General features: G+C 39.6%; 5 protein-coding genes and 1 long non-coding RNA gene across 8 annotated transcripts; 4 read left to right on the top strand and 2 right to left on the bottom strand.

The window, feature by feature from the left end:
* The first annotated feature begins 397 nt into the window (after positions 1-397).
* Positions 398-3,443, top strand: selplg (selectin P ligand). The gene is made up of 3 exons (XM_029516130.1): positions 398-740; positions 912-1,010; positions 1,387-3,443. The coding sequence occupies exon 3, from the start codon at positions 1,402-1,404 to the stop codon at positions 2,587-2,589; it is 1,188 nt and encodes a 395-aa protein (XP_029371990.1). The 5' UTR covers positions 398-740; positions 912-1,010; positions 1,387-1,401; the 3' UTR covers positions 2,590-3,443.
* Positions 3,444-4,449: 1,006 nt separating this feature from the next.
* On the top strand, positions 4,450-8,402 carry tmem119b (transmembrane protein 119b). Its single transcript, XM_029515448.1, has 2 exons — positions 4,450-4,584; positions 5,896-8,402. Exons 1-2 carry the CDS (start codon positions 4,582-4,584, stop codon positions 6,760-6,762), a joined length of 870 nt encoding a protein of 289 aa, XP_029371308.1. The 5' UTR covers positions 4,450-4,581; the 3' UTR covers positions 6,763-8,402.
* Positions 8,403-11,303: 2,901 nt separating this feature from the next.
* On the top strand, positions 11,304-12,945 carry LOC115051791 (chemokine-like receptor 1). The gene is made up of 2 exons (XM_029515447.1): positions 11,304-11,347; positions 11,445-12,945. The coding sequence occupies exon 2, from the start codon at positions 11,459-11,461 to the stop codon at positions 12,467-12,469; it is 1,011 nt and encodes a 336-aa protein (XP_029371307.1). The 5' UTR covers positions 11,304-11,347; positions 11,445-11,458; the 3' UTR covers positions 12,470-12,945.
* A 248-nt stretch (positions 12,946-13,193) lies between these two features.
* rnf185 (ring finger protein 185) lies at positions 13,194-16,519 on the top strand. Of its 2 annotated transcripts, none has more exons than XM_029515452.1 (6): positions 13,194-13,771; positions 14,324-14,342; positions 14,438-14,550; positions 14,660-14,714; positions 15,097-15,214; positions 15,289-16,519. In XM_029515452.1, exons 1-6 carry the CDS (start codon positions 13,593-13,595, stop codon positions 15,381-15,383), a joined length of 579 nt encoding a protein of 192 aa, XP_029371312.1. In that variant the 5' UTR covers positions 13,194-13,592; the 3' UTR covers positions 15,384-16,519. The 2 variants fall into 2 exon arrangements, with proteins under 2 accessions (XP_029371312.1, XP_029371311.1); XM_029515451.1 differs by having other exon boundaries at positions 13,197-13,771; positions 15,286-16,519.
* On the bottom strand, positions 15,944-18,557 carry LOC115051793 (uncharacterized). Of its 2 annotated transcripts, none has more exons than XM_029515449.1 (2): positions 18,391-18,557; positions 15,944-17,237 (listed from the first exon to the last, which is right to left on the bottom strand). In XM_029515449.1, exons 1-2 carry the CDS (start codon positions 18,533-18,535, stop codon positions 16,531-16,533), a joined length of 852 nt encoding a protein of 283 aa, XP_029371309.1. In that variant the 5' UTR covers positions 18,536-18,557; the 3' UTR covers positions 15,944-16,530. The 2 variants fall into 2 exon arrangements, with proteins under 2 accessions (XP_029371309.1, XP_029371310.1); XM_029515450.1 differs by having other exon boundaries at positions 18,406-18,557.
* A 2,180-nt stretch (positions 18,558-20,737) lies between these two features.
* LOC115051978 (uncharacterized) lies at positions 20,738-24,445 on the bottom strand. The gene is made up of 2 exons (XR_003841338.1): positions 24,410-24,445; positions 20,738-22,545 (listed from the first exon to the last, which is right to left on the bottom strand). It is a non-coding gene; the product is annotated as an uncharacterized LOC115051978 (long non-coding RNA).
* Between the last annotated feature and the right edge of the window lie 5 nt (positions 24,446-24,450).

Below are 24,450 nucleotides of genomic sequence, written 5' to 3'. Positions count from 1 at the left end.
GGGAATCCACAGGAGTAATAAATAATGTATTAAATAATAAATAAGCATGTTCCCTTCCCACCTTCACGAAATATAAATGTGATGATATGGTCAAAATGTCTTATTTGCTTTGACACTGACTCATTCTCACCACTCCCAGTTATAGACAGACGAGGCCAATGGTAATGTAGTCAAATGCAGCAGTGTGATAATTGGATCTGAAATATTGGTCAGTCCCTGCTGATTTTTTTTCCCCCTTGTAAACAGAGAGGCAGTTCTGTTTTCACAAAAAGAGATTTGTCTTGGTGACACCTTTGTGTTTATTTTTTTTAAACTGACATCTCAGTCTGACTCATCAGCACAGGAAGTGGTAGTCATGGTGTTAGACTAAAGGAACATTTCTGTTTCATCACTTTGCGAATGTGGAAGGTTAAACTTTAGGTATTTTGACTGTTGTTGAATGTCACCGGATTGAACAGCATGCCATTTCATCTTAATCTACTCCATGTTGAGCTGATGCTGGCCTTGTGTGGTTGCCTGTCAGTCACTCTGGGTTACTACCACAGCCTTTTTCTCCCATACGACCTACAGCTTTAAATCTTAGTCAGAGGTCTGCTCAGAAGTTGACGTGTGGTACACAACTCAGTGGTTTACTGAACTGCGAACTTCCTGCTACTTTGTAAAGTAGTGATCAGAACATCAGGACTGACAGAACAAACATGATGTTCACCTGAATCCTCCTCTTGAACTCCATCTGCAAGGTAAGACTCTTCATTTGCCCATTAAGGGATATAAGATCTGATACATTTTACTTCCTCACCGATTCAAACTAAAGCTATTCGTTTCAAAGGAAGTGTCTGTATCTGACTTATCCAGAAATGTATGGCGCTGTTTTTTTAAGAGTATGTACATTTCCTGTTTCTTCTTCAAAGCGTTGCCACAATCAGCACAACAGCACTCCCAGGATGTTCAGCCACAGAGACTGAAATGTAAATCCAACTTTTGCTATTCTCTGCTTCACCAGCAGTGAGGTGAGACACATTTAACACCTTTGTTTATGCTGAATCTTTCTGGTTTTAGGGAAAACTGTGTGCTTGGTCCTGTTTCCAAAGTACATAGTTCATGCTGTCTTGTTCCACTACTTTAATTTGTTGAGTGGAACATCCAGTGTGACCTTTTTTTTTCTCTGTAGACTTCTTCTGGTTGAAATGTGAATTTACGATGTCGGGGGTTCTCTGGATTTTCTGTGAAACTGTAACAATGGGTGTGGTAAAAGACTGGCTGGTGACTGTTTCATCATAAGATGTCACCAACAGACCCATGACACACAATTTCCCTGTGACTACAACTGTTTACGAGTCTTCTTGCACTACAGCCTGTTAACTTCATTTTTGTCTATTATTTCAGATCTTGTGTTGGACAATGATGCCTCTCAGCGTTAAGGCGTACCTTGCAATGCTGTGGGGAATGTCTGTTTTATTTCCTTTGGAGACAACGGCCGCCTCAATCCCAGAAACCAGCAGCAACTCAACTGAGCCAAACAAAGCAAGCGGGCTGCCCACCGTTCCGCCTCATGATGACACAAAGTCTGCATCGTGGGGTCCAACTCCTAAAGATGTAGCTGTTGACAGCCGGGGTTCAAGCGGCAGCACACGTGGTTTGGTTGTCATGTCCACTCCAACCACAGGCAGTTTGGGGGATCACACACCCACCACTAGAGGTGATTCACAACTCTTCAAAAATACCACAACACCTCCAACACCTACACCCCCAGAGCATCCAGTACAACAACAATCATCCGCTGCCTCCACGGTCATGACCGACCCACCAACAGCTCCTACAGCAACTTCACCACGTCCTACGTTCAGAGCTAAACTGGATATTACCACCATGTTTTCACCTGATAATGCAACAGAAAATGCTTCACACATCACCAGCGGTCCCTCAGCTTTCACCCCAACCACAGAGATAGCAAGTTCTACCTCCGAGCTACCACCCGTCACGTCTTTACCAGTCACGAAAACTGAGACATCCACTGCCAGCACTAAGCTCTCCAGTACATCTGAGACAGGAAGCAACATCTCCATCTCACAGTTTCCTGGAACAAGAAGTCTGAGCTCCACCACTGTGTCTCCTACCAGCACAGGCTCAAATGACTTCAACCTCTCCACCCCCACCAGCACCACAGGACTCTTTGTCCCTCACGTTCCCAAGAGGTTGCCAGTTCCGACAGCCGGTTCAACTGCAGCCACCACAGCAGCACCTAATAAAGTCTCGAGGAGCCCACCCTGCTCTACCCGAGCACTGGTGAAACAAAGCCTCATTGCCATCGCCTCCTTGGGTGGACTGGCCGCCATATTCATGGTTTCTACCATTGTGCTCTGCACCATGCTGTCAGCAAGGAAGCACAAGGTGAAGAAACCTCAGCAGGCCACAGAGATGATGTGTATCTCTGCCCTGCTTCCAGAGAGGGATTTCTCCTACACAAGGCAGCGCAATCCCATTTCTAACGGAGTCCTGGTGATCCACACCCCTGGAGAAAGCGACGAGGACGGGGGAGATAACCTCACTCTGAGCAGCTTCCTTCCAGAAAATGACCGCTTTGTTTAAATGGAGTCATCAGTATTGATTGATCAGGTCTCAGAGGAGCCTGATCTGTCTGATGTCTAAGCAGCAGAAACTAAAAACGCTGCTTCAAAAGAGACACTGCTTCCTCTTAGATATGGAGTTAGTTTCGATGCATGCTGCATTACTGTGCAGGAGGAAACACAGAAGCCACAAACACCATCGTCATGTTTCTGTTGTTTTTCTCGCACCAGTAACTTTATCTGGCATTTGTTGAAATTTGGATTTTAATCTAGAGAACATGTTTTCCATAGTTTTATGCTTGCCTTCCTCTGGAGACTTTAAACCAGGATGAAGAGCACATTCAAAGAGGTTTTTTTTACACATCCTGAACTGAGCCCTGATGGTGTTTCACTTAGCGACAGGAGACAGGAAGACTTGTTTTGTCAATGGATTACTGTTCTTTACAGACACTCACCAGTGCTATTCTAGCAGCTGTGAAGCTTAATGAAGTATTTTTCAGCTTTGGCATTTTCTGTCTTGGAATAATTTATTTGTGACATTTGCTGATGTTTTTTTTTTTTTTTTTACCATTTCTTGCGGTTTTCCTCAAATGTACAAACTTTTGCTGAAGTCTGTTATTTTAGATTTAAAAGCAGTTGCTAATTCTGAAAGAATTGCTTCATTGAAACCCAAGAAGACATTCACTCAAGCAGTCACACATTTCATTGAATGTTTATTTAGCAGTTTAGCAGCTGAACACGGTCTGCATTTTACTGAGAATCAATACAATGGTGCATATTTATTTCCAGAAAAATTTATAGGAAATTATTATAAAATTACTGGACTTTACACAACAATAAAATGATCTGTGGTCAAAGATTTTAAATAAAAATGCTTCTGAGTTATTTTCATTTAAATAATTAAAGCTCAACATAAAACGTCGGGGGATTTATGGACTTGAGGCTTTTCTTCTCCCCTGGACTGGATTTCATATTCACTTCCCTTCCTGTAAAAACAAAACTGAGCCCTGAATGCTTATAAGGGATATGAGGCCATGCTTTCCCTCTTTCTCTTCCTCCTCCAGCTTTTTTTTTTTTTTTTACATTTAGCAATGTGCAGCAGAAACAGATACTGATGACTTTCAACAGGGCTGAGACAAATGTAAACCTGGAGGATGCCGGACTTCATCTCATGCTCCTGCTGACCATATAAAGCTAGACTTGCCATGACTGATCACAAACACGGTGGTCTTGCCAAAAATGCATTCACACGCATACACATTCACTTACAGGCTCACTCACACAAAGTCACACTCGTTCCCTAAAGTGGTCACACGTCGTGTGACTCTTATTGCTCGCCTCTAGAGGGGAAAAAAACACCACATTGAGTTGAACAGTCTGCCCCCTTCTCCTGGCTGCTACACAGGAAACATTAACCTCTTCCTGTATTGGCTGATCACCCATAAAGGCTGCTCTTTGGCTCTTATTTTACTCAACAGATACATATTTAATCATTTAATCATTGATGTCACAGGATGAGTCTGACAGAAGACCTTGCATGCTATAAGAGACTCCTGATTTGATAAGTCCCTAATGATGATGATGATGATGGCGATGGTTGGTTGATAGTTTTAATAGCCATTAAGTTGTTGTTGTTGTTTTGGTTTTTTTTTTCAAGGAATCAAAATGGAGAGCTCAGGAGGGGACCCTGCCCCCACAGCACATTATAAACTCCTATCTAACAAGAACAATCTGTGTGGAGCCCAGAGAGCTCAGACACTCAGGGAAGCTGAAGGGGGAGGAGAACCGAGGAGAGGGAGAAGGAGGGATTTGTCCTCATGGTTAACTACTTTTTTTTTTTTCATCCAGACAAACCTCCGACCTGAAACCTGAAACTGCAGAGGTGGAGTGGCTTTCTGAGCATTCACCACTCTTCGCCGTGCTCTGTCTCTGTGTTTCAGTTCACTTTTTCTGAACTGCTTTCACTCATCCCCCATCGGAGGGAACTCCAACTGAACTTGTTCTTCTGTGGTGGATGGTGAGTAAAACGTTTTGTCATTTCCTGTATTTTTGCTTCTGTTTATTTTATTTTTCAGGTGAGTGTTACACAGTAACGCAGAATTAGGCTTTTTTCACATCATGTTAACTCACTTGACAACTGGAGTGACAACACCACGATGCCTTCAGAGCAACGTCCAGCATCTGGGAGGGCAACATGACTTCAAAGAAAGAAAGAAACAGGAATTAAAGTTTTGGAAATTAAAATTAAAAAGACCCAAACAAAAAAAATGTTGAAATAACTTTTTTTGTATCTGTGCATACGACTGCCATATGCCCGTATGTTTATGGATCTGATGGCACAGGTATGTGCGGTCAACCCAGCAGCTCTCCTTCTCCAGATGAGGGCAGGATTTTATGTGTCCCAGCTTGAACACAGATGCAGCAGACTGAGGATAAAAGTGTGTAAGCAGCTGATGCACAGACTGCAATCCACACAAATACACAAATTTATCCTTTTTTTAAACAGTCTGAGCTCTTTGTGCTCCCCTACAGCATATGTCCACAGTGGACTCATCTGAATGAGCAAAAAAAAAAAAAAAATTCTTACTGGAGTGTTTGAAATTGTGGTGAATCAACATCAACATCAACAGACTTATTTATTCTTTTGATAGAATAAAGTAAGCTTGTAGTGTATGTCATCTTGTCATATGTAGGGGCTGCTCATGAAGCATAAAAATAACATTTATAATGAGAAACTTGGCTAATATTCTGCAGAAATATACAAAGTATGCAATAACTGAGGTTTAGTGCGGTGTACATGGAAGTTTTCGACTAAAGGATCTCTGCTTTTCTGTGTTATTATGTCATAGGCTGAGAAGGTTTTTTCCAGAAACATTATAGACTCCTTTAATCACATAGACAGAAAACAACATGACTTTCAATTCAGTTTAATTTAGTTTAACTCATTCCCCACATTTTAGCTGCATTAAATATAGAGGATAGAGTAGGATGACATCAAGGACAATACAGCTGGTAATAAAAGCTAATTAAATTTATTAATATTCATTTTCAACATACAAATTGAAGACAGACACTGTTATTTCCTGCCTCTGTCCTCTGGCTTGGGAAACACTGACACGCTTGAATGATGGAGAAAATGTATTATTTATTTATTTATTTTAATCTTGCCGTGGGAAGATTTTTTCTTTTTTTTTCATCCAGATGTTCAGACTGGTCTGGGTTTTTCAAAGATTGTGGTTTGTTTTTCAGAAGAACAGTTGCTTAGAGCTAAACCATCCTCACATATGGCCCTGGCATCTCAGTTGCTGATGTTTACTGTTATTTACAGATCCTGTGGAGAAGCATGGCCTTTCAGCAGATTGGTCTGTGTGTGGTGTTTAGCATCAGCAGCAGTTTGGCCACACCTTTACCTTTCGACAATTTTCTGGAAGGAAGCACTGATGAGGAAGAATTATACAACTTAACTTCCCCCTTGCCCACCAGCTTCCCTTTCTCTGAGTACCAAACCGCGTCTGTTGGTCTCACTATTGTGGAAACTGACATTTTAAGTCAGATTGTGAATTTTCTTGAAGAGAACATGCTCCTAATCCTTGTTGCAGCCACTTTCATTCTTCTTGTCTTACTTATTATCTGTGGAGCAATTTTTATGAGTCGAAGGCAAAAAGTCAACGCATACTACCCTTCCTCCTTCCCTTCAAAAATGTATGTGGACCGCAGGGACAAAACTGGAGGCATCAAACCCTTCAATGAAGTGCCAGAGAAACCAGCTCCTGAGCAGGAAACCGAGCCAGTGGACTCTCACAGGCAGCTCCAGGCTGACATAATGAGGGCTGCCAAGAGCCTGCGCACACCAAATAAATCAGCTGATGCCTCAGAGGGAAGTGACCACAGTCCTGAGGACAGCTCTGGACCAGATGGCAGCATCCTGGATCAGCAGCTGCAGCTACCAAGTCTTCCTGAGGAAAAGGAGCCACGCGAGCTCGCTAACGGTGAAGCAGCTACAGCAGGAGGAAACCCAGAGCCGATTCCTCCAGAGCAGCCTCATCCAGTGGGAGATGACTCAGAGCAGCCTCATCCAGACAGAGACGATGCACAGGAGCCTCTGATTGGCCGGAGTCTGCGGCCCTCCTCTCTGCATATTCACAATGATTCTGCCACACTTCAACTGATCGCAGGAGAGAAAACAGCCTTCTAACACCACAATATATTCTGCTCTAAAGTCTACCAGTGGCCTAAAAAAAGCCATAATTCAAACCAAAAACAAGCAGCTTCCACTCCAAGTCCCAGACACTTAGTATTTAATCTTTTTGTTTAAATTACTTACTGACTGCATACTATGGCAGTATGAAATATGTTTCAAGAAGTAATATCTGGCACTACAACCACTCTTTGTATGTGGTTATTTTTTTGTTCTGTAATTCCTTGAATTTCTTTGTAAGAACATGAAGTGTTAATAACTTTATAAGGCCAGTTTTGGTTTCAGGTAAGCAAAATAAAATGTTTCTATTCTCAAAACATCTCTGCAATTAAAGGCACTCTTAATTCTAGAGCCCAACTCGATTGAGTTATACAGGTTTTTATTTTTTTAAATCTGCTATTGAAAATAACTTTTATTCAAGAAGTTCAAAGTAGTAAGTCACAAACACATGATTCAGGGTAGTTTTATTGCAGACGTTGAAGGAAGCATTACTAAATAATTACAAACTACTCGCTTTGCTTTACTGCATGTCAAAAGTCAGTGTTTAGGGTGCAAAGAGGGTATGTCAACAGTTTTAAGTGTCAATCCATATCTCCATCACACCATTCAAATATACGCTCCTAGAGCTTCAAAATCTTGAACTATATCACAATTGCAAAACTAAGGCTCAGCTTTGTACCAACAACCCAAACATTACATTAAATTGTGCGTTTACGTGACAGGCTACAGGACAAAGTATGAAGGGTTAGAGGACAACAGACTAAACCTGGTGTAACACTGCTACAGAGGGTTGATGATCGTGTATATGTCATCAACAGATTAGGTGTGTGTTATCAATATTGCAGGAAAGTGGAGTACTGCTACTTGTCTTCACAGCAGTAATTCAGTAAGTGAGCAATGGCGTCCCACATAGGTGTTCTGTTCAATTGCTGGCCCTGACTGCCTCCTGCTGGCCGTCCTCTTGCTTCAGGCGATAGTCAGCCAGAGCAGCCTTGATGGCATCCTCTGCAAGCACTATAGAACAGAATTTAATGGTTGAATGTCTAGAACAATATGAATAAAATGACAATAGAAGGATTCACAGAAGACCTACTGGAACAGTGAAGTTTGACTGGTGGAAGACTGAGCTCTTTGGCAATGTCAGTATTCTTTATTGTCAAAGCTTCATCCACCTGGGAAGAAAACACATGCAGTAATAATGACGAAAACCTCACATAAAGAGGAAAAATGAATAAAGCGCAGAGCAGGTGTGTGCAACATGTTCACTTACAGATTTACCCTTTACCCACTCAGTGGCCAGAGAGCTTGAGGCAATAGCAGAGCCACATCCAAAGGTTTTGAACCTGGCATCCACAATCTTCCCCTGATCATCCACCTCAATCTAAAAGGTTTTCACAGTTTTACTCACATGCAAAAGACATTTAAAAAAAAAAAGGAAGGAGCTCAGTTATTCAATTTTGAACCAGGTTTACCCAGTGTATTTACCAAAGACAGAAGAAATAGTTTACAAAAATGCTAAACTCAATAATAAAAGACTATACGTCACCTACTCCTTACAATAAAGATTAAATGCAATGATTTATTGCATCTGGCTAGTCCTCTTTTTCTGTGTTATAAAAATTCAGCCCCAGTGTGTCTGTGTGTTTACCAAATTCTGTATTCTATCCAATACATACAAACATACCTGGAGTTTCATAACATCTCCACAGGCTGGAGCTCCCACCAAACCAGTCCCCACATTTTTGGAGTTCTTGTCCAGTGAGCCCACATTTCTTGGGTTCTCATAGTGATCCACCACCTTCAGATGACAGAGAAAGTAACAGTGTTCATAAACTGCTGTTGACCGAATTTAATAATACTAAAAGGAAGCATCGCCCTCTTGACAGCAGCATCCCGGATTGCATTCAGGATGCTGCTGTATTTGTTGTGCTGGATCTCCATTCTACTACAGTCAGAAAATAAATAAATAGAAATCTCGTGCATCCCTGTTATACAATGACGTTTCCTCCGTTACATAAGGGACACTGAAATAAGCTGATTAGAATGGAACTTCATTGTCCTCTTTACCAGCTCCTACATCCTGTCCTCGTCCCCAGTTTCTGCTGAGTCACAATGACTGAGCGCTGTATCGCAGCTTATGCCCAAAAATGTTCAATATTTAACATGCACAATTTTAAATGACTCTAAATTTAAGTATGTCTATGTGCTTGTTTGCTCTGAGAATCTTCATACTGTATTTATGATCTTTTAGCTCTATGAAACTATCTATATGGTGTAGCATTAAACCTAGTTAAAATCACATCTCCTTATGATCCTGGAGATTTTAGGGAACTTTTTTTGGGCACATCTTCAAATGACAGAACATTTACAAGCGGTTCCGACACGCTGCTCTCCTTCAGCCCTCAAAGCTTATTAATCGGATGTGATTCGGGTATCAAAGCTGTGGCAGTGCCAGCTGGGTGAGAGATTAGTGATGTTATTCTAGTCTTCAACTTGTTAACTACTTGTGGCATGAAGCAGATAGTGATAAGTCAATTTAATTTGTAGGTGTTTCAATCATTTATTTACATGCTGTATGTATGTGTTGCACAACTCATGAGGAAGGAGGCTGATGTAACATAACAGCAGCCATATGATGCGTTTCCACAGGGCACACAAAACTAAAGCTTTACTGAAGTATAATCGTGAAACAGGAATCATACAGATGAGAATTAGCTTTTAAAATTAACTATATACATTTTGTAAGTTGGGTATATATGGGTTTTTTTTTTATATGTTTTACACGTTTTAATTGAATTAATGTTAAATTCATTTGGAATCTAGTAAATAAGATGTTTAAATTGTACTTATTAATACCTTCAGACAAACCGTTCGTTGTTTTTATTATTGTTGTTGTTTTATTTTAGGAGCCAAACAGAGAAGGTAGCATCTGGCTCCGTCGTTTCCTGAACCAGAAACATTAGCCCGCTTCGAGCGCACACCGCGGAACAGACCGGAGGTTTTACCTTCTTGTGGTAGCAGCACTGGGTGATGAACTCGGGAGCAGACAGCCTCCTGGTGATGAGGGACAGAGGATTCAGACACCTGTTGGCCATGGTGCCCGCCATGTTGAGAGACCGGAGAAGTGACGCACTTAGAAACGGCAGACAGGCTCGAGCTCCTTCTCTGCGGGGCGGGGCTAAGGGAAACACTTCTGCGCATGTCCGATTCACACAAACAAAGGAAGAGAAACCTTCATTTGTCGTTTCTCGTGGCATTTGGAAAAATAAAATAACACACTTGAGAGAAAAGATGCTCCTCGCCAGCTCCTGACAGTGCAAAATATCACGGTCTAATAAATACTTAGACACAACGCAGTGGCAGAGAAAAAAGTCTTTAAAAGCAGCCGTTTTATGTAACAGCATATCCACAGTAAACAGGCATGCACCCAGGCTGAAAGCATTTTATTTCCAACCAGGACTCATAACTAACAAGATCTCCAAAAAACATGTGTTTTATATGTGTTTATTTCTTCATGTCTTGATTGTTCAAGCAGACATTTTACTTGGCAATTCTGAATAAATCGAACTTTTACTTTTGATGCAATATACTTTAGTGGTGATAGTCAATGTCTAGTGAAGTAACAGTAAAAATTTATTCATTACAGTCACCCAATATAATGGTCAAATTGCCTTTAAAATAAGTAGTTTTTAGTTACAGCATATTGAAATTGACAATGCCACGTATCGCTCTATTTGAATGACTGAAACCATAATAACCAACAAAACCCAGTTTCAAAGCTGTGGTAATAGTCACGTGCTGGACAAGAAATTATGCAAGCAGTGCAGTTTGTCTTCCTTTGTTCTTCATGTTTAAAACAAAATCCATACCCTCAATCCAATCCTCAATTTTAGTGCTGTTGGTAAAAGATGAAATCGGTATTGCATAATTCATGGCATTGATACATATACATGTATGGCTTGTTCTGTTAACCTTTCACAGTATCCTGTGAAAGGTTAACTCTGGGAAATTCAATTTTTTGTCTTCACAAATGTTCAACTTGTATTTAAAAGCAAAAGTGATCAAATGTAAGATGTAATGTATGATGATGAAATGTAACACTTGTTTTTGTTTTCCAACATTTATTATTACTTATAATAAGTCTTATAATACTTATAATAAGTCGCAATCAATTGGAAAATGTAACTGTGATTTTTATTTGTGTTCATGTTTTTGAAAACGAGTGATATTGATGATGAAGTGTATATTTGATCTTTGACATTCTTATTTTTTACAAGAGAAAACGTTCTATTGGCACACCCTGTGGAAATGAAAATCTACTCTATTTGTGTGCCTATATATGATTAGTTATATGATTATTATAATTAAATTGTTCTCCGCCGCAAACATAAAATTGCTTTTCATCAGTGGTACAAAGTGGAAAAGCAAATCTTTCTCATTTCTTCTGTTACATGTTACTTTTGATTATTCGGAACTTTCGTTATATGTACTGCACAGGAAACAGAAATGAGAAGTTGTATCTTGTGTCAAGGGACCGAGTAGAAGCTGCCTTGAAAGTCATTGTTTCCACATTGAAGCGAAGGTCAGTATTCCAATTCATGTATTTATTTTATGAACTAAAATGTATTTTCCTGATAAATTTGTAGTTCAAAACATTATCAATTTATGGATATCACTAGGAAGAGCAACAACAATGGATTTTGAATATGTTGAATATGAAGATTACACTCCAGACAACGACACTGAAACCAATACCACCTCACCTGGACTTCCAGTCTTTGGCAGATCTCGATCCTATGTGACTCATATTTTGGTGGCAGTCAATATCCTTATAACTATTTTGGGCCTTGGAGGAAATTCTGTAGTGATCTGGATCTGTGGATGGAAAATGAAAAGAACAGTCAATACCACCTGGTATACCAGTCTGGCCATTTCAGCCTTTTTGTTCTGTGTGTTTCTGCCGCTGGAAATATTCTACATGATAACTTCACACTGGCCTTTTGGACTGGTGTTGTGTAAGATCACCTCCTCTGCCCTGTTTCTCAATATGTACAGCAGTGTATTTTTGCTGGTTTTGATCAGCACTGATCGCTGTATAATGATTTCATTTCCTGTTTGGTCCCATAACCACCGGACAAATAAGAAAGCATCTGGAATAGTTCTCCTCATGTGGAACCTTTCTGCACTCCTAACTTTGCCCTCAATGATCTTCAGACAAACCACTGTCCATGGCTCAGTCACTCAGTGCCACACAGATTACATGGGCCATTCTCTACACCATGTTGTGGCACTGTCGCGATTCATCTGTGGGTTCCTTATTCCTTTCATAATGATTGTTTTCTGTTGCTCTGTGCTTAGTGTGAAGCTCAGAAGTTTGACTGTGAAGTCAACAAAGCCTTACAAGGTCATGGCAGCACTCATCTTATCATTTTTCTTATGCTGGGTCCCCTACCATACATTTGTTCTTCTAGAGTTAGACTTGAGGAACTACAGCCTAGAAGTATTTCAAACTGGGCTGAAGGTGGGGACCACTTTGGCTGCAGCAAACAGCTTCATATCACCAGTTCTATATGTCTTTATTGGTAATGACTTTAAACAAACACTAAAACAGTCTTTGACATCCAAGATAGAAAATGCAATGGCAGAGGATTTGCGCACAGGTGGTTTAAATCACTCAAGGTCTAGGTCAGTGGAAATGATCTAAAGTTTAATTAAAACCTTTGCCTTCAATGAAATAGAGTGCTTTAAAGTTGATAATTATTGAGCTGTTTGATGTTGATGAGGGCATGTTTAACCTTGGATCAGTATCAGTTATAAAGTATCTGAGCTATAGATTAGCAATTTACATGAATTTACTTGCTTTTACACAAAAATAAAACTATGCATGCTTTTATTTGTTTTTGGATTGGTTTATGTCTGTAAATGAGTTACATATTTTATTGTTAGATTTGCAAATTTGATTGAATGTATTATTAGCATTACAAAATCATTTCGATGAACTGACTTTATGTAAAATATTCCTGAGGTGAAACGTGCAATGTGACCATGAAAAACCAAATGGATATGTGAAATGTATTGACCAGCAAATTGCTTTCTTATTAATCTTGTTATCAGAAAATGATGCATACAAAGTGAACTTATGAAACCCAAGTAGGAAGCAGTGTTTTGTCTGGTTTTATGTTCAGCAAAATTAATAAAAATTGTTTAACTTTAACATTTCTCTTAATTCTGCAGAACTTTTTTAAGGACAGTAAGGACTCTGTATCTGCTTCAAGGCTTTGCCAACATACCGACTTTCTCTTTAAGATGATCACTTTTGAGTGCTGTGTTTGAGTTTTCGCTGCCAAAAAAGACAAACCTCCTCACCTCTCTTGATTTCTGGACCTTCTTGCTTGTTTGCTCCTGTCAGGCCAAACTGAGGGCACAAACCACGCCCCCTATCTGGCCACGCCCCACGCCCCCCATTCAATGATCTACTTCCGGTTTGTGTTGAGGACGTGTGATGCAACAACAAGCTTTACGGATAATATTTACTCCAACTCCTCTCACCAAGTTTGAGTGTAAACTCAGAGACCAAAGCAGCCAGCGACAGCTTGTGTCGGCGTATTTGTGTCTGCTGCTTGTCGTGTGTTTGACTTCGGTCTTCTCCGCTTGCTAACGTCTGTAGATCCGTACGGCAGCTAGCTTAGCCTCCGATGGGGGTTTGTTTGGTTTCACACCTCCGGTGAAGGATTATCTGCTCCAGGTCCTGAAACACATGTCCTCATTTTGAAGTCCCGGCGGAGTCCACCCCACCTGTGCCTTCTTGTTTCCGGATCTGTCTCCTAATGGCCACCGCTGCCCCCCCTCCAGCCTCTGACTCTAATGCGGCCCCTGACAGCACCGGTCCCGGGTCCAGCAGCTCCACTGCGGTCGACGGCGGCAACCAGGACAGCACTTTCGAGTGCAACATATGTCTGGACACTGCCAAGGATGCAGTGATCAGCCTGTGTGGACACCTGTTCTGGTATGTTGCTGTCTGGGATTGTTTCAGATTTGACATCTAACCCATGAAGGCCTCAGGCGGCAGGGAGGGTGTCCAGATCCTCCAGACTCGCCTCTAAAAAGCTGTTTATTGGGGAAAAACAACAACAATTACGAGTCAGCTGCTGATATCAGAGCAGTTTTGGAGTATGCATGTTATCTTTACTTTAAAAATAACAGTATAAAGCGAACATGATCTATGTTCAGCTACTTGTCTGAAAAAGCAGACCTACACCAACACTGATACTTTTACCGAGACGCATATTTGCACCACAATGGTGGAAAAATATTAGTTTTGATTATATCAATACTACGGGTCAGGTCTTTGGCTTCTGGTCTGATATCAGTTTTGTCCAGGCCAGTTTGGTGACTTATTTTGAAAGAGCTCATCAGAAATGGACGTTTCCTTTAGTAAATGCTGGATGTTTAGCACTGTGTAGTTATTCTAGCACATAAGTAACTTGTATCTAATCTAATCTCTTCTCTGTCCCAACGTCTCATCTCCCGGTTTCCTTTGCCTCTTCTCTAATATAAGTTGGCCTTGTTTGCATCAGGTAAGTTGAACCTACCTTGTTAATAATGGGGTATTTCTGTTAATGCCTTGCCACTTAAGTACTTTTCATTTTAATATGGTTTTGTTATTATGCAGTGGTTGGAGACCAGACCCAACAGACAAGTGTGTCCTGTGTGTAAAGCTGGCATCAGTCGCGAAAAAGTTATCCCTTTATATGGGCGGGGAAGCACATGCCAACAAGATCCCAGGTTAGTGCTTTATGTAGTATTACAGTTTTGTAATGTGAGAATAATAACTTAAACTGCTTTTATAAAGTGTTTAAACTGGCTTTTACAAACTGCACTTTCAATTTTATAGAGAAAGAACACCCCCTCGACCTCAAGGGCAAAGGCCTGAGCCAGAAAACCGTGGTGTAAGTACTGCACACAAGTATAAGGCAAAACATATCTGTATATATCTACGTATGTATAAATTCATAATTTTGTGCTGGTTCAGTACTATTTGTTATAGTTTCTCACTGTAATGTCAGCTCTAAAGTAACATAAGCCATTCATGATGAAACATTGCAATGATTGGTGCAGATGTTGTAGCACAACCTTATGCTTTATTCATTAACGAAAGGGCATTTCCCACTGGGATCTATTAGATGCTAAAAACTGAGCTGCAGAGGTGTCTCTTGAAAATTACTTCAAATTGCACTGCCTGTTGTGTCAAATTTCACTAACTCAAAGTTAAAGAGATATTGTGAAGATAAGGATAAACAGAAGAATTAAAATACATGTCATGTTTTACAGGGTTTTCAAGGATTCGGCTTTGGAGATGGGGGTTTCCAAATGTCATTTGGAATCGGCGCCTTTCCATTTGGTATCTTTGCTACAGCTTTTAACATCAATGATGGAAGACCTCCTCCAGGTATATTTTGTACCCTTCATCTTTTTTCAACAATTTATCAAATAATTTAATTCCAACAATTTCCCAAACAGCAGCCCCAGGGACACCACAACACATGGATGAACAGTTCCTGTCTCGACTCTTCTTGTTTGTTGCTCTGGTGATCATGTTTTGGCTCCTGATTGCATAAATGGATGGAAAGACAACTCATCATCATCATCAACATCTTCCAAAAGATGCAACAAAGCCAGTATACGGAAGTACATGATGAGGGTTTGTGAGAATGGTATTCTCCCTGAAAATGCTGTTTTTTCTTGAGTTCTCTTTTTCTTTCATCAAGCCATTGACAAATATTTGAATGTAGGAACTTTAATATAAAATAAATTTATCTGCACTAATCTAAGAAAATCAACATTAAACTGTAAAACACAACGTTGGTTTCCATTGTCGCAAGGCCTTTTTCACAGCAGAACACTCATTTTGTCTTTGTAACAAATGTTGAAAGTGAGAGTTCATTTTATTATTTACAGCTGTGCTTTTCCTTTTGTGTCAAGGCAAAATTTCTAACGTAAAACAGATGCCTTACAAGCTAAATAAGAGCATGTGCCTCACACATTCCAAATCTCTGTTCACTTAGGAACCCACCTCTGCCCACTTCTTTCAGAGGTCACAAATATTGCATCTTTCTTTCGAAATTCACCAAGCTCCCTCACATGCTTTGTGGATACAGGACAAAGTCAGCCATTATTTCTTTATTCTCTTTATTTTTGATGAGATTTTAAAGAATCGCAATTGATGCATACTGCATAAGAAGTTGAAAAAATTATTTATGAAACAGTGTTCCTGTGTAACATATTTTATTTTGCACAGTTAACCATATCTCACTGTACCTGGAGTGTAAAATACTGTATTACAGAGTTAAAATGAAGATTGGTTGGATGACAAAACTTTGTCTCTAAATGTGAACTCACTCTACAGTAAAGCTATGTAAATAAAGATGTTAGGCATCATCTGTTCATTTTCCAGTGAAGGTGTAAATGTATTGGCCTTCATTCTTGTTTTTCCTTTACTTGTCCAATTGATGTGCAAATAAAGGCACACCAAACCTAAGTGGTCTGAAAATTTTACAGGACATATTTGATATTGAGGTTTGATAAACAACATAATAAATACGGATGGGGAGGGGTTCCAATTCTTAATAATTTCTCATGAGAAAAAGGACTTACTTCAAACTCAACCATTTTATGCTGTAAAAAAAAAAAGAAAATAGATATTTTGGCAATTTTATGGAAAAGATTTATAGAAAAGAGAATAAACTACAAAAAAGTAAGTGTGGTTTAGTCCTGTGTTTCTGGCTCTGTCTGTCTATCTTGGGATTCTGACTGTGCAACATTGAACTCTGCTTCATACATAATCTGCTGGATCTTTATTTTTGTCTCACACCTTTTCTGTGGAGCAAGTCGCTTTAATGCGGGGACAAAGCTCAGTAGAAATAGTTCATCCTCATCCCGTGGCCTGGAGGGAAAAGAGGCGCCATTGTCTTTGACCAGCCACTTTGTAGGGGATGTTGTGCTTTGAGAAGAAGTGGGTGAAAGTGATTCTTGTATTTGACGCCGTTTCCGTCCAGTTTTGCTGATGGGGATTGTCTGTGGGCTTGATTTGGCCATAACAGCCAGCTGGGCCATCTGTGTGTCTTGAGCCATGGTAGGAAGCTGCGAGACAAATGCTACCTGGGGTTTGAGGTCAGGTTGACTCACTGGGGCCTTCATGATGGACTGCGGGGCCTTGACTGCCTCTGGTGATGCTGTTTCTCCTTCCGCGCTGCCAGATTCATTATCAGGATGCTCGTGGTCTTCTTCATTGTTTCCACAGATGTCTGCCACCCCACTTCTTGATCCGGTGAAGGGTGCAATAAAGTTCATCAGCTGTCTGTATTTCCATCTGCTCTGTACGATCTCCCCTTGTTTCTTGCTTTTGATTTCCATTCGAACTTCCTTCAAGTACCGGTCCCTCATGTTCTTCCATTTTCTTTTGCACTCCTCAGCTAGAAAGTAAAAAGAAAAAGGTTAAAGTGGGTGGAGAAAGAAATCACATAATTTCCCTTATTAATAACACACTAATTAGGAAAATTGCATTACCAAAGACAAAGAAACCTGGACTCTGGGGTGGTTATTGGCTGCAGTTGACAGTTATGTTATTAATGATTCAATTATTTACTCAATTAATAGAGCCTTATAAAGTATCAGAAAGCTGTGAATCATGTTTATGAAGTTATCTCCTGCAGTCTAAGGACATGCGCTCAGATTGCTTATTTTGTTAGTTCAAATATTTTCATTTATTTTAACGGATGAAAATTTGTAATTTTATAAACTACCAGTTGAACAAAATAAACTGCTTATTTCAGCTGTGGTGTTGATATCGTTTGCATATTTGTTTTACCATTTATGAACAATGGTAAATTAAATCACACCGTTCATAGGTTGTCCTGAAAAGCTTTAATATAAACAGTACCCAATAACCTTTCGCTTTGTTATATTATATTGAATAGAGTGGTCAGGATATGTAAAGTCAACAACGTATAATGGGCACTTAGATAAAGAAAACAAAATTAGGAATGAATTACGAGCCTAGTTTGTTTGGTTTGTTTTTATTTACATCGCGTGGACACGCCCCCTCTGAAGGTCAAAGTTCATCTGTGTGCGACTCATTGACCCGGTCAGCTTTCGGACCGGGTACTTCGGCGTCCGCGTCCCGGCTCTGACTCAGCGTGCCGTCAGCGAGACTCGGAGCGGCTGTCAGTCAGTCCGCTCCGGTAACGGTCGTAACGGAGAGCACGCGCCTCCGCGCAGAGCTGACACCGTACCGTGCCGTGCCGTGCACGTGGCTGGAGGCGCAGCACGGAGCGGCGAGAGTCGGCCGTCCGGTGCAGCGCGGCCTAGGCGTGCGAGCCGCGCCTGCTACCGCTAGCACGGTAGGCGCGTCTGCGGCCACAGCACCGGGCTGCAGCCGCGCGGTTAAAAAAAATAATAATTAATAATAACAAAAAAGCTACTAACTGTCCACAAGAGACACCTGAAATGTCCCCATCAGTTGGAAACGCGTATCTTTTCTCATTTCTGTCTCTTTGCTCGTCCGTGCCAATATCGGCTTAGCAAATAATATCCAGCAATAAAGTTATGATTAACAAAAAAACACACCTAACAAATACTCACAGGACAGACCCAGGAGGATGCTGATGTTCCTCCAGGCGGTGGCCCGACTTTCCGTGCAGCGGTAATTTGGTAAAGTGATATTGTACAGCTCTGGGTAATTAAATACAGCCAATATTAACTTTTCGTCCATTTTGGTCTACCGTTGTATCTGTGCTGCGCGGACGCGGAAGCGGCAGTCCTCTCCCGCCTTTTCCGCCCAGCAGCTGCGTCGACGCAACGCGAGTTATCGCGAGTGGCGGACGGTCTGCCGCGCCGTGTCGCTCCTCCGCTCCTCCGCTCACCACACCCCCTTCTCCACCGGGCCCAACCGGCTGGATGAAGAAAGAGAGAGAGGCGTCACGTAAAACAAAATATTTGTACCAGAACTTTATTCTCAGAAAGTCAGAATTTGTGTAACTGCTACTGAAAAGGCGCCCACTTCTTTGCCCCTCCCTCATCTTCTTCACAGTACATCTGTTTGATATATACTGCTCCTACGAAACTGAAGTTTGTGATACCAAGATCTTACCATGGTTTACGCAGACTAAATCTGTGTGCTTTCAAATTATGCTGTTTGTCATGGCTGGGTTTAAAGTCAACCAGATGCATTTAAAAAAAAAAGGAACAACTCCAACCTCCACCCAGCCCATACTCTAGTTTTAAAAGCAAGAAGCAAAAATTAAACTGCTTGAGAAAATCAGCCACTGTGGCCTGTATCTTATAGGCAATGTCAATCATTTAACTTGATGTATGTTTTAAACAACACCAGATAGATCATCAAACTGAATTCAAATACAAGGAAAAAAATTGTAGAATGTGTTCTTAAGAATTAAAAATTACCTCACTGCTGGGTAACATGTCAGTTTAATCCAAATGCTGGGTTTTACCACTAAATACTGAAATACTTTGTTGTTTGTCTGACTGAATTTTGTGCTTAAAATTAACTGTATCTTTTGAGTTACATAGTTCCCATATACTGGATTAAGAGACTTTATATTTATTTGAAAAATAATAATATCAAACACAAGAACAATAAGAACAATACAATATACTGCCTGCTAAACAAACTCTCAGCTGGGGAGAGGTTTATTACTGAAATTGATGTCAAACATGAAATGAGAGAAACATCTGCCATCAGCAGAGTCTGTTATGATGGTGTGGACATGAATAATGGAGAAGGCATGTTGTCATCTCAGCCCCAAAACACAACATCTACAAAATTGGCTGACAACAACTCTCACTGTTCAATTTCACATCAATATTGAATTTGGGGTGGCCACAATTAGCAGCTGTGAATTAACTTTCTTTTATAAAGTGCATTTGCAGGAGGATGATTAAACCTTAATTATAATCCAGCAAAGTCAACCCAATGCTATTTAGAAAAACAAATCAGCTCTTTTGAGTTTAATTACAATAACTGGTACTTAAATTTAACTGTAAAAAGGCTGGAGTGTCGATGTGTCTAATTGCGCATAGAGTATATAGTGAGACATGAGGATGACTTGTCTGTCTCCTCACACCTGGGTATAGTATAAACCTAAATTTCATAAATCTAAAAAAAACAAAACATATGGCTCAGTTCAGAAAGTCTCCAGGGTGATGTCTAAGTCAGACAAACTAAAAACCAGATCATGCAGTAAAATTTCAGATTACTTGGAGAAGATATGAGGAAAAAGGAAACATAACGTGTAAAAGCTATCATTATCTCATAATATCTAATAATTATCAAACGCTTTCTTCACTTTTTCTTTAATGTATCTCACTCTTTCTAGCTTCCTTTTTTATGTATATTGTGCATTTTGAACTGCTGTATCAATCCATTTTTCCTCTTTGAAGGATCAGTAAAGGGCCATCTTATCTGTCTTATATGATGTGGAGACTGCAATCACATCATGGTTTTCTCTAATCCCACCCACTCCCTGGGTTTTTTCTGTCTGAAGTTTAACAGTTGTGCTTCCTTGCAAAAGTGTGGAGAAAGAGGTGGATGATATATCCTCTGTATTTCCTGAACAAACAGAGTCAATCTCCAGTTTCCCTGGAGGTTCGGGGCTCTGGTACAGCAGTTAGCGGAAACACAAAGCTTTTTTACATGTGAATCATCTCATGCCATGTTCAATTGTCTGCTCATTTATCAAACTGGCACTGTCTGGGTGAATTTCATGATCCTGTGTCTCCTATTTGAGTTGTGCTGATTTGATTTGTGCGCTTTATTATTAATGTTGAAAAATTTTTCCCCAATTACCTGTTATGTGATTTACTTTTTACCATTTTCCAAAGATAAAACACTTGTAACAGAACAGATGCAGTAACAGAACATAAAACACAGAAATTAAATTGTAATTTTTTTCTTTTCTTTTTTTTTTTTGACTTCAAAGTGTTTCTGAAGCATATTGATAGTATCACAAAATCATATAGCATTTAATTTACCAATTTATGGTTGACAATGTTTGCAAATCAATCCCACTTTAAATTGAAAATTAACCATGGGGCTCTGGTTTTTCTCTTCACTTTAGTTCTTGTACAAAATATTACTTTTACAACAAATTGAACCTTTATCATTCTAATCCCCAATAATGAATTTTGAACTGTGTGAACCAATGTGGATGTGGTACAATTCCTTCTTTTGAGAACCACAATAACTGCAGATAGTGATCTCACATGCTCCTCAAACTATATGTCAACAATCTGGACGCTATTAAACCCAGGTGAAAAGGATGGGATGGTGTTTATTGTTATCTGTTTTCAAAAGCCCTTATAAGAGGAGCTTAAGACAGATTGTGGAAATCCATTAATTCGTGTATTGCCTTGTATGAAATCACAGGATTTGTTGGGGGGATGAATTTAACCTGTAATAGCTTTACCTCTGTTGTGCACATTGTCAGAGAAGTCAAACTGAAAAGACTGCACCATACAGATTATACACATGATGTATGATTGTGAATATAAACCAGTTGAACAGACACCTCTTTTCTTAATTAACTATTGCCATTTGTGCTTATCTGTGTGAGACGTACATTCAAATCCATTAGTGTCACCACACACGCACCTGGCAAAATTAGTAATTCATTCATCTGCCACATCCCAATTATTGTGCGTAATTAGAATGCATTGTTGTTGTCAGGGTGCCCTCCAAGATCACTTGATTGATAAAGCTAAATAGGAAAGTGACATTATGAAATAAATAGGAGTTAATCCTAAAGTTAGGCATACACAAGCCTGTGACCACACTAAAAACGTTCATTTTCAAATCCAGGTTTCTAATACCAAGCAATCCCCTTTTCTCTAAAACCTCAACAATAAGGATCTTAGGAGCTCTCCACTTCTCATTTTATGCAGTGAAATCTGATTTCTTTGGAGAAAGGAATGAGGCAAGATTAACTGAATCTGCTGTCCTCCCTAACCTCTTCACAAAACTGCCCAGATTAGCTAGGAATTAAGTTTCAAACGTTTTATGTGTCTGGTCCATAGGGGGGATTATGGTTTTACTATTTTTTTGCCTCCCAATTTCACTATAAGGGTCTGACACACTGTTGTAGTGAGCGGAGAAGGAGAGGAGCAGCTGAGTCTGTCAAAGTCCTGTGTGTCAATATCCTGTGATCACCATTGCTTGTTTATTATTGGAATGTCATCTGATCAGGATGGAAAGACAAAAATTTCCTTTTACTATTGAAAACATATTGAGCAAATATCCAAGCAGTATTGGAGGCAGGCGGACATGTGGGACAAGTGGTACTGGATTACAAGAGAAGACTACAGTTGGAGACCAGACAGAGACTGTTCATCATACCTGTGTGTGCTGCTGCTACTGTTCCCACTGTGGAGACATATTCAGAGCTGATTTCATTCATGAAGGTAAGATTAAGTATCAGCTGTGTTTTCCACATTGCTTTTTGTCATCGGTTTATTTTATTCTTTCATAACCTCAAATCAGACTTCCTCCCTGCAGCCTGCCAGTATGGATGGACCCCAGCAATGCTCTCAAACCCATGCAGGCTGGGAGAGGCTCAAAGAGAGGAGCAGCCACAGAATCAGGTGCAGAGGAGAACCAGACGCCACCGCACTATCTTCACAGAGGAGCAGCTGGACGCATTGGAGGAGCTCTTCCTGCAGAACCAGTATCCAGATGTGAACACGAGGGAGAAATTAGCACAGCAAACTCACCTAAGAGAAGAAAGAGTAGAGGTAAGACTGCTATACCACATTCAGCCTTTCACAAACTCTTTTTGTGTGAAATCAGATTGGCTGTTGCAGTACTGCCACAAATTTTGTTGAATTCAAAAAGGTCCCCAAACCAAGATCTGTACATCTATTTTCACATTTTCCACCCTTGATAAAGGCTTAAAAATATTTAATCTGGCTGCCCTGTTTGGGCTTTAATGTCCTGAAAAGTTTTGTTCATAGTCCAAAAAAAGTTTGGCGCATCCAAGATGAGCATGTTTTCTGAACGCTAAACATTGAAAACAGTGCCATTTATGTTATCTTTGTAAGGCCCAAGATTAAAAAAAATACATAAATCTGACTGACTGAGGGAGCTACAAACTCATCTTTTTGGACCAAAATGGCATTCATTATCATTTTTTCACCAAATGCAATCTCAAATTGAAGTATCTACTACTAACAGACAAGATGATATTGCGATGAACACAAGGTTCTTCTTTCAATAAATACGATCTCTGTTAAGTCACCTTATAATGAATATATATGACAAGTAACAAATTTGTGTATTGTAAATTACTGCATAGATTCAGATAAATGTCTATTTCTTTTAGTTTTATTAAATGTCTATGTTCAATATAATATATCAACCAACTTTTCTCATAGGTTTGGTTTAAAAACAGAAGAGCAAAGTGGAGGCGCCAGAAAAGACTTTCGTTTAGTGTGGGAAACACAGAAAACTAAATTTTATACTGTATGTATGGATGAGTGAGTGAGTTATATTAAGAATGTTGCTTGCTATTGTTATCAGCTATAATAGGCAAACAATATCTTGTTTTCCAGGCCAGGACAATACAAAGATATGAAGCCTTTTGTGTCAGTCAGATCATGCCTCTGTTTTGTAACCTGTTTATGAGGCTGTTTGGCATCATACTCACTGCTTTTGCTAATATTAATCCTAACAGGTAAACATCCAGTAAGTAATCCTGTCATGGATTCTTCTTGTTACACCAGTTTTGGGAATGTACGTTGATAACAAATAAAGTTTTTTTTTTTAAGAAAAAAATGGAGGATTTATTTATTTTTTTTTTTTTACACAATGAATCATGCGTTGCAGATTCATAATATTTAATACATGACATGTAGTGAACTCCTAAAATTTTAATTGAAATTGTTTACTATTAATCTTCTCATCTGTGTTCAGGGGACATATATGCAATATAATATAGTAAATTTCCACATTTATCTGATGGACTTCCATATCACTTAGTCAGTTCAAACCAGCGATCAATCAGTCTGAAGGAACAAAATTGATTCTCTCAAAGAAGAGTCCTTTGTAATCAGCATGTTGGATACTGGAGACAGTAATGATGACAAACTGTAGTGATTTCTTTATTCTCAAATTAGTGAATTCTAATTGTACTACTCGCTATCCTATTAATTAATTAAAAGTGCCGTTAAATAAAAAAAAAAAAAGATTTCTTAAAGGATCTTAATTTCAGATGCATTATTTAATCAGGCCACTAGGCCTTCCAAAAAATAACAACAAAAAGCTGGCTACATTTTATGCAAACACTGATCACAAAACACGTATGGTTTGTTAAAATGTAAATTAGAAATTGATGATTGATTGTTGTATCATCTCGAAATTTTGCATTAATATTGTTCCACTGAGAAAAAGCTAATGGGATTGTTACATTGGCTGTAGGAATAATGTAGCCAATAAACAGTGACAAACGAATCGGTGTCACTTTTCTGATTTTTGAAGCTTAAAACAATCAGAGAGGTAAAATAAATAAGCAGATAAACAAAAAAGAGCATCATACTTCATTTTACAACATGGGAAATGACAAATATAGCCTTTTCTTACCAAGAGACGTTTAGAAACAGAAATACCGGAAGTCTCCTGAC

Source organism: Echeneis naucrates, chromosome 12 (assembly GCF_900963305.1).
Source record: "Echeneis naucrates chromosome 12, fEcheNa1.1, whole genome shotgun sequence".
Classification (NCBI taxonomy): Eukaryota; Metazoa; Chordata; class Actinopteri; order Carangiformes; family Echeneidae; genus Echeneis; species Echeneis naucrates.
The sequence above is the reverse complement of the archived record's forward strand: the minus strand, read 5'-3'. Positions and strand labels throughout refer to the sequence as shown.

Excerpts from the sequence above, each read along its gene's own strand:
- rnf185 (XM_029515451.1), top strand. The coding sequence starts at position 13,593 with ATGGCCACCGCTGCCCCCCCTCCAGCCTCTGACTCTAATGCGGCCCCT. Across the intron at positions 14,551-14,659 it reads ACATGCCAACAAGATCCCAG|AGAAAGAACACCCCCTCGAC; the intron begins GTTAGTGCTTTA and ends TCAATTTTATAG. Across the intron at positions 15,215-15,285 it reads TGATGGAAGACCTCCTCCAG|CAGCCCCAGGGACACCACAA; the intron begins GTATATTTTGTA and ends TTTCCCAAACAG.
- LOC115051791 (XM_029515447.1), top strand. The coding sequence starts at position 11,459 with ATGGATTTTGAATATGTTGAATATGAAGATTACACTCCAGACAACGAC.
- selplg (XM_029516130.1), top strand. The coding sequence starts at position 1,402 with ATGATGCCTCTCAGCGTTAAGGCGTACCTTGCAATGCTGTGGGGAATG.
- LOC115051793 (XM_029515449.1), bottom strand. The coding sequence starts at position 18,535 with ATGGACGAAAAGTTAATATTGGCTGTATTTAATTACCCAGAGCTGTAC. Across the intron at positions 17,238-18,390 it reads GTCCTGTGAGTATTTGTTAG|CTGAGGAGTGCAAAAGAAAA; the intron begins GTGTGTTTTTTT and ends TTTACTTTCTAG.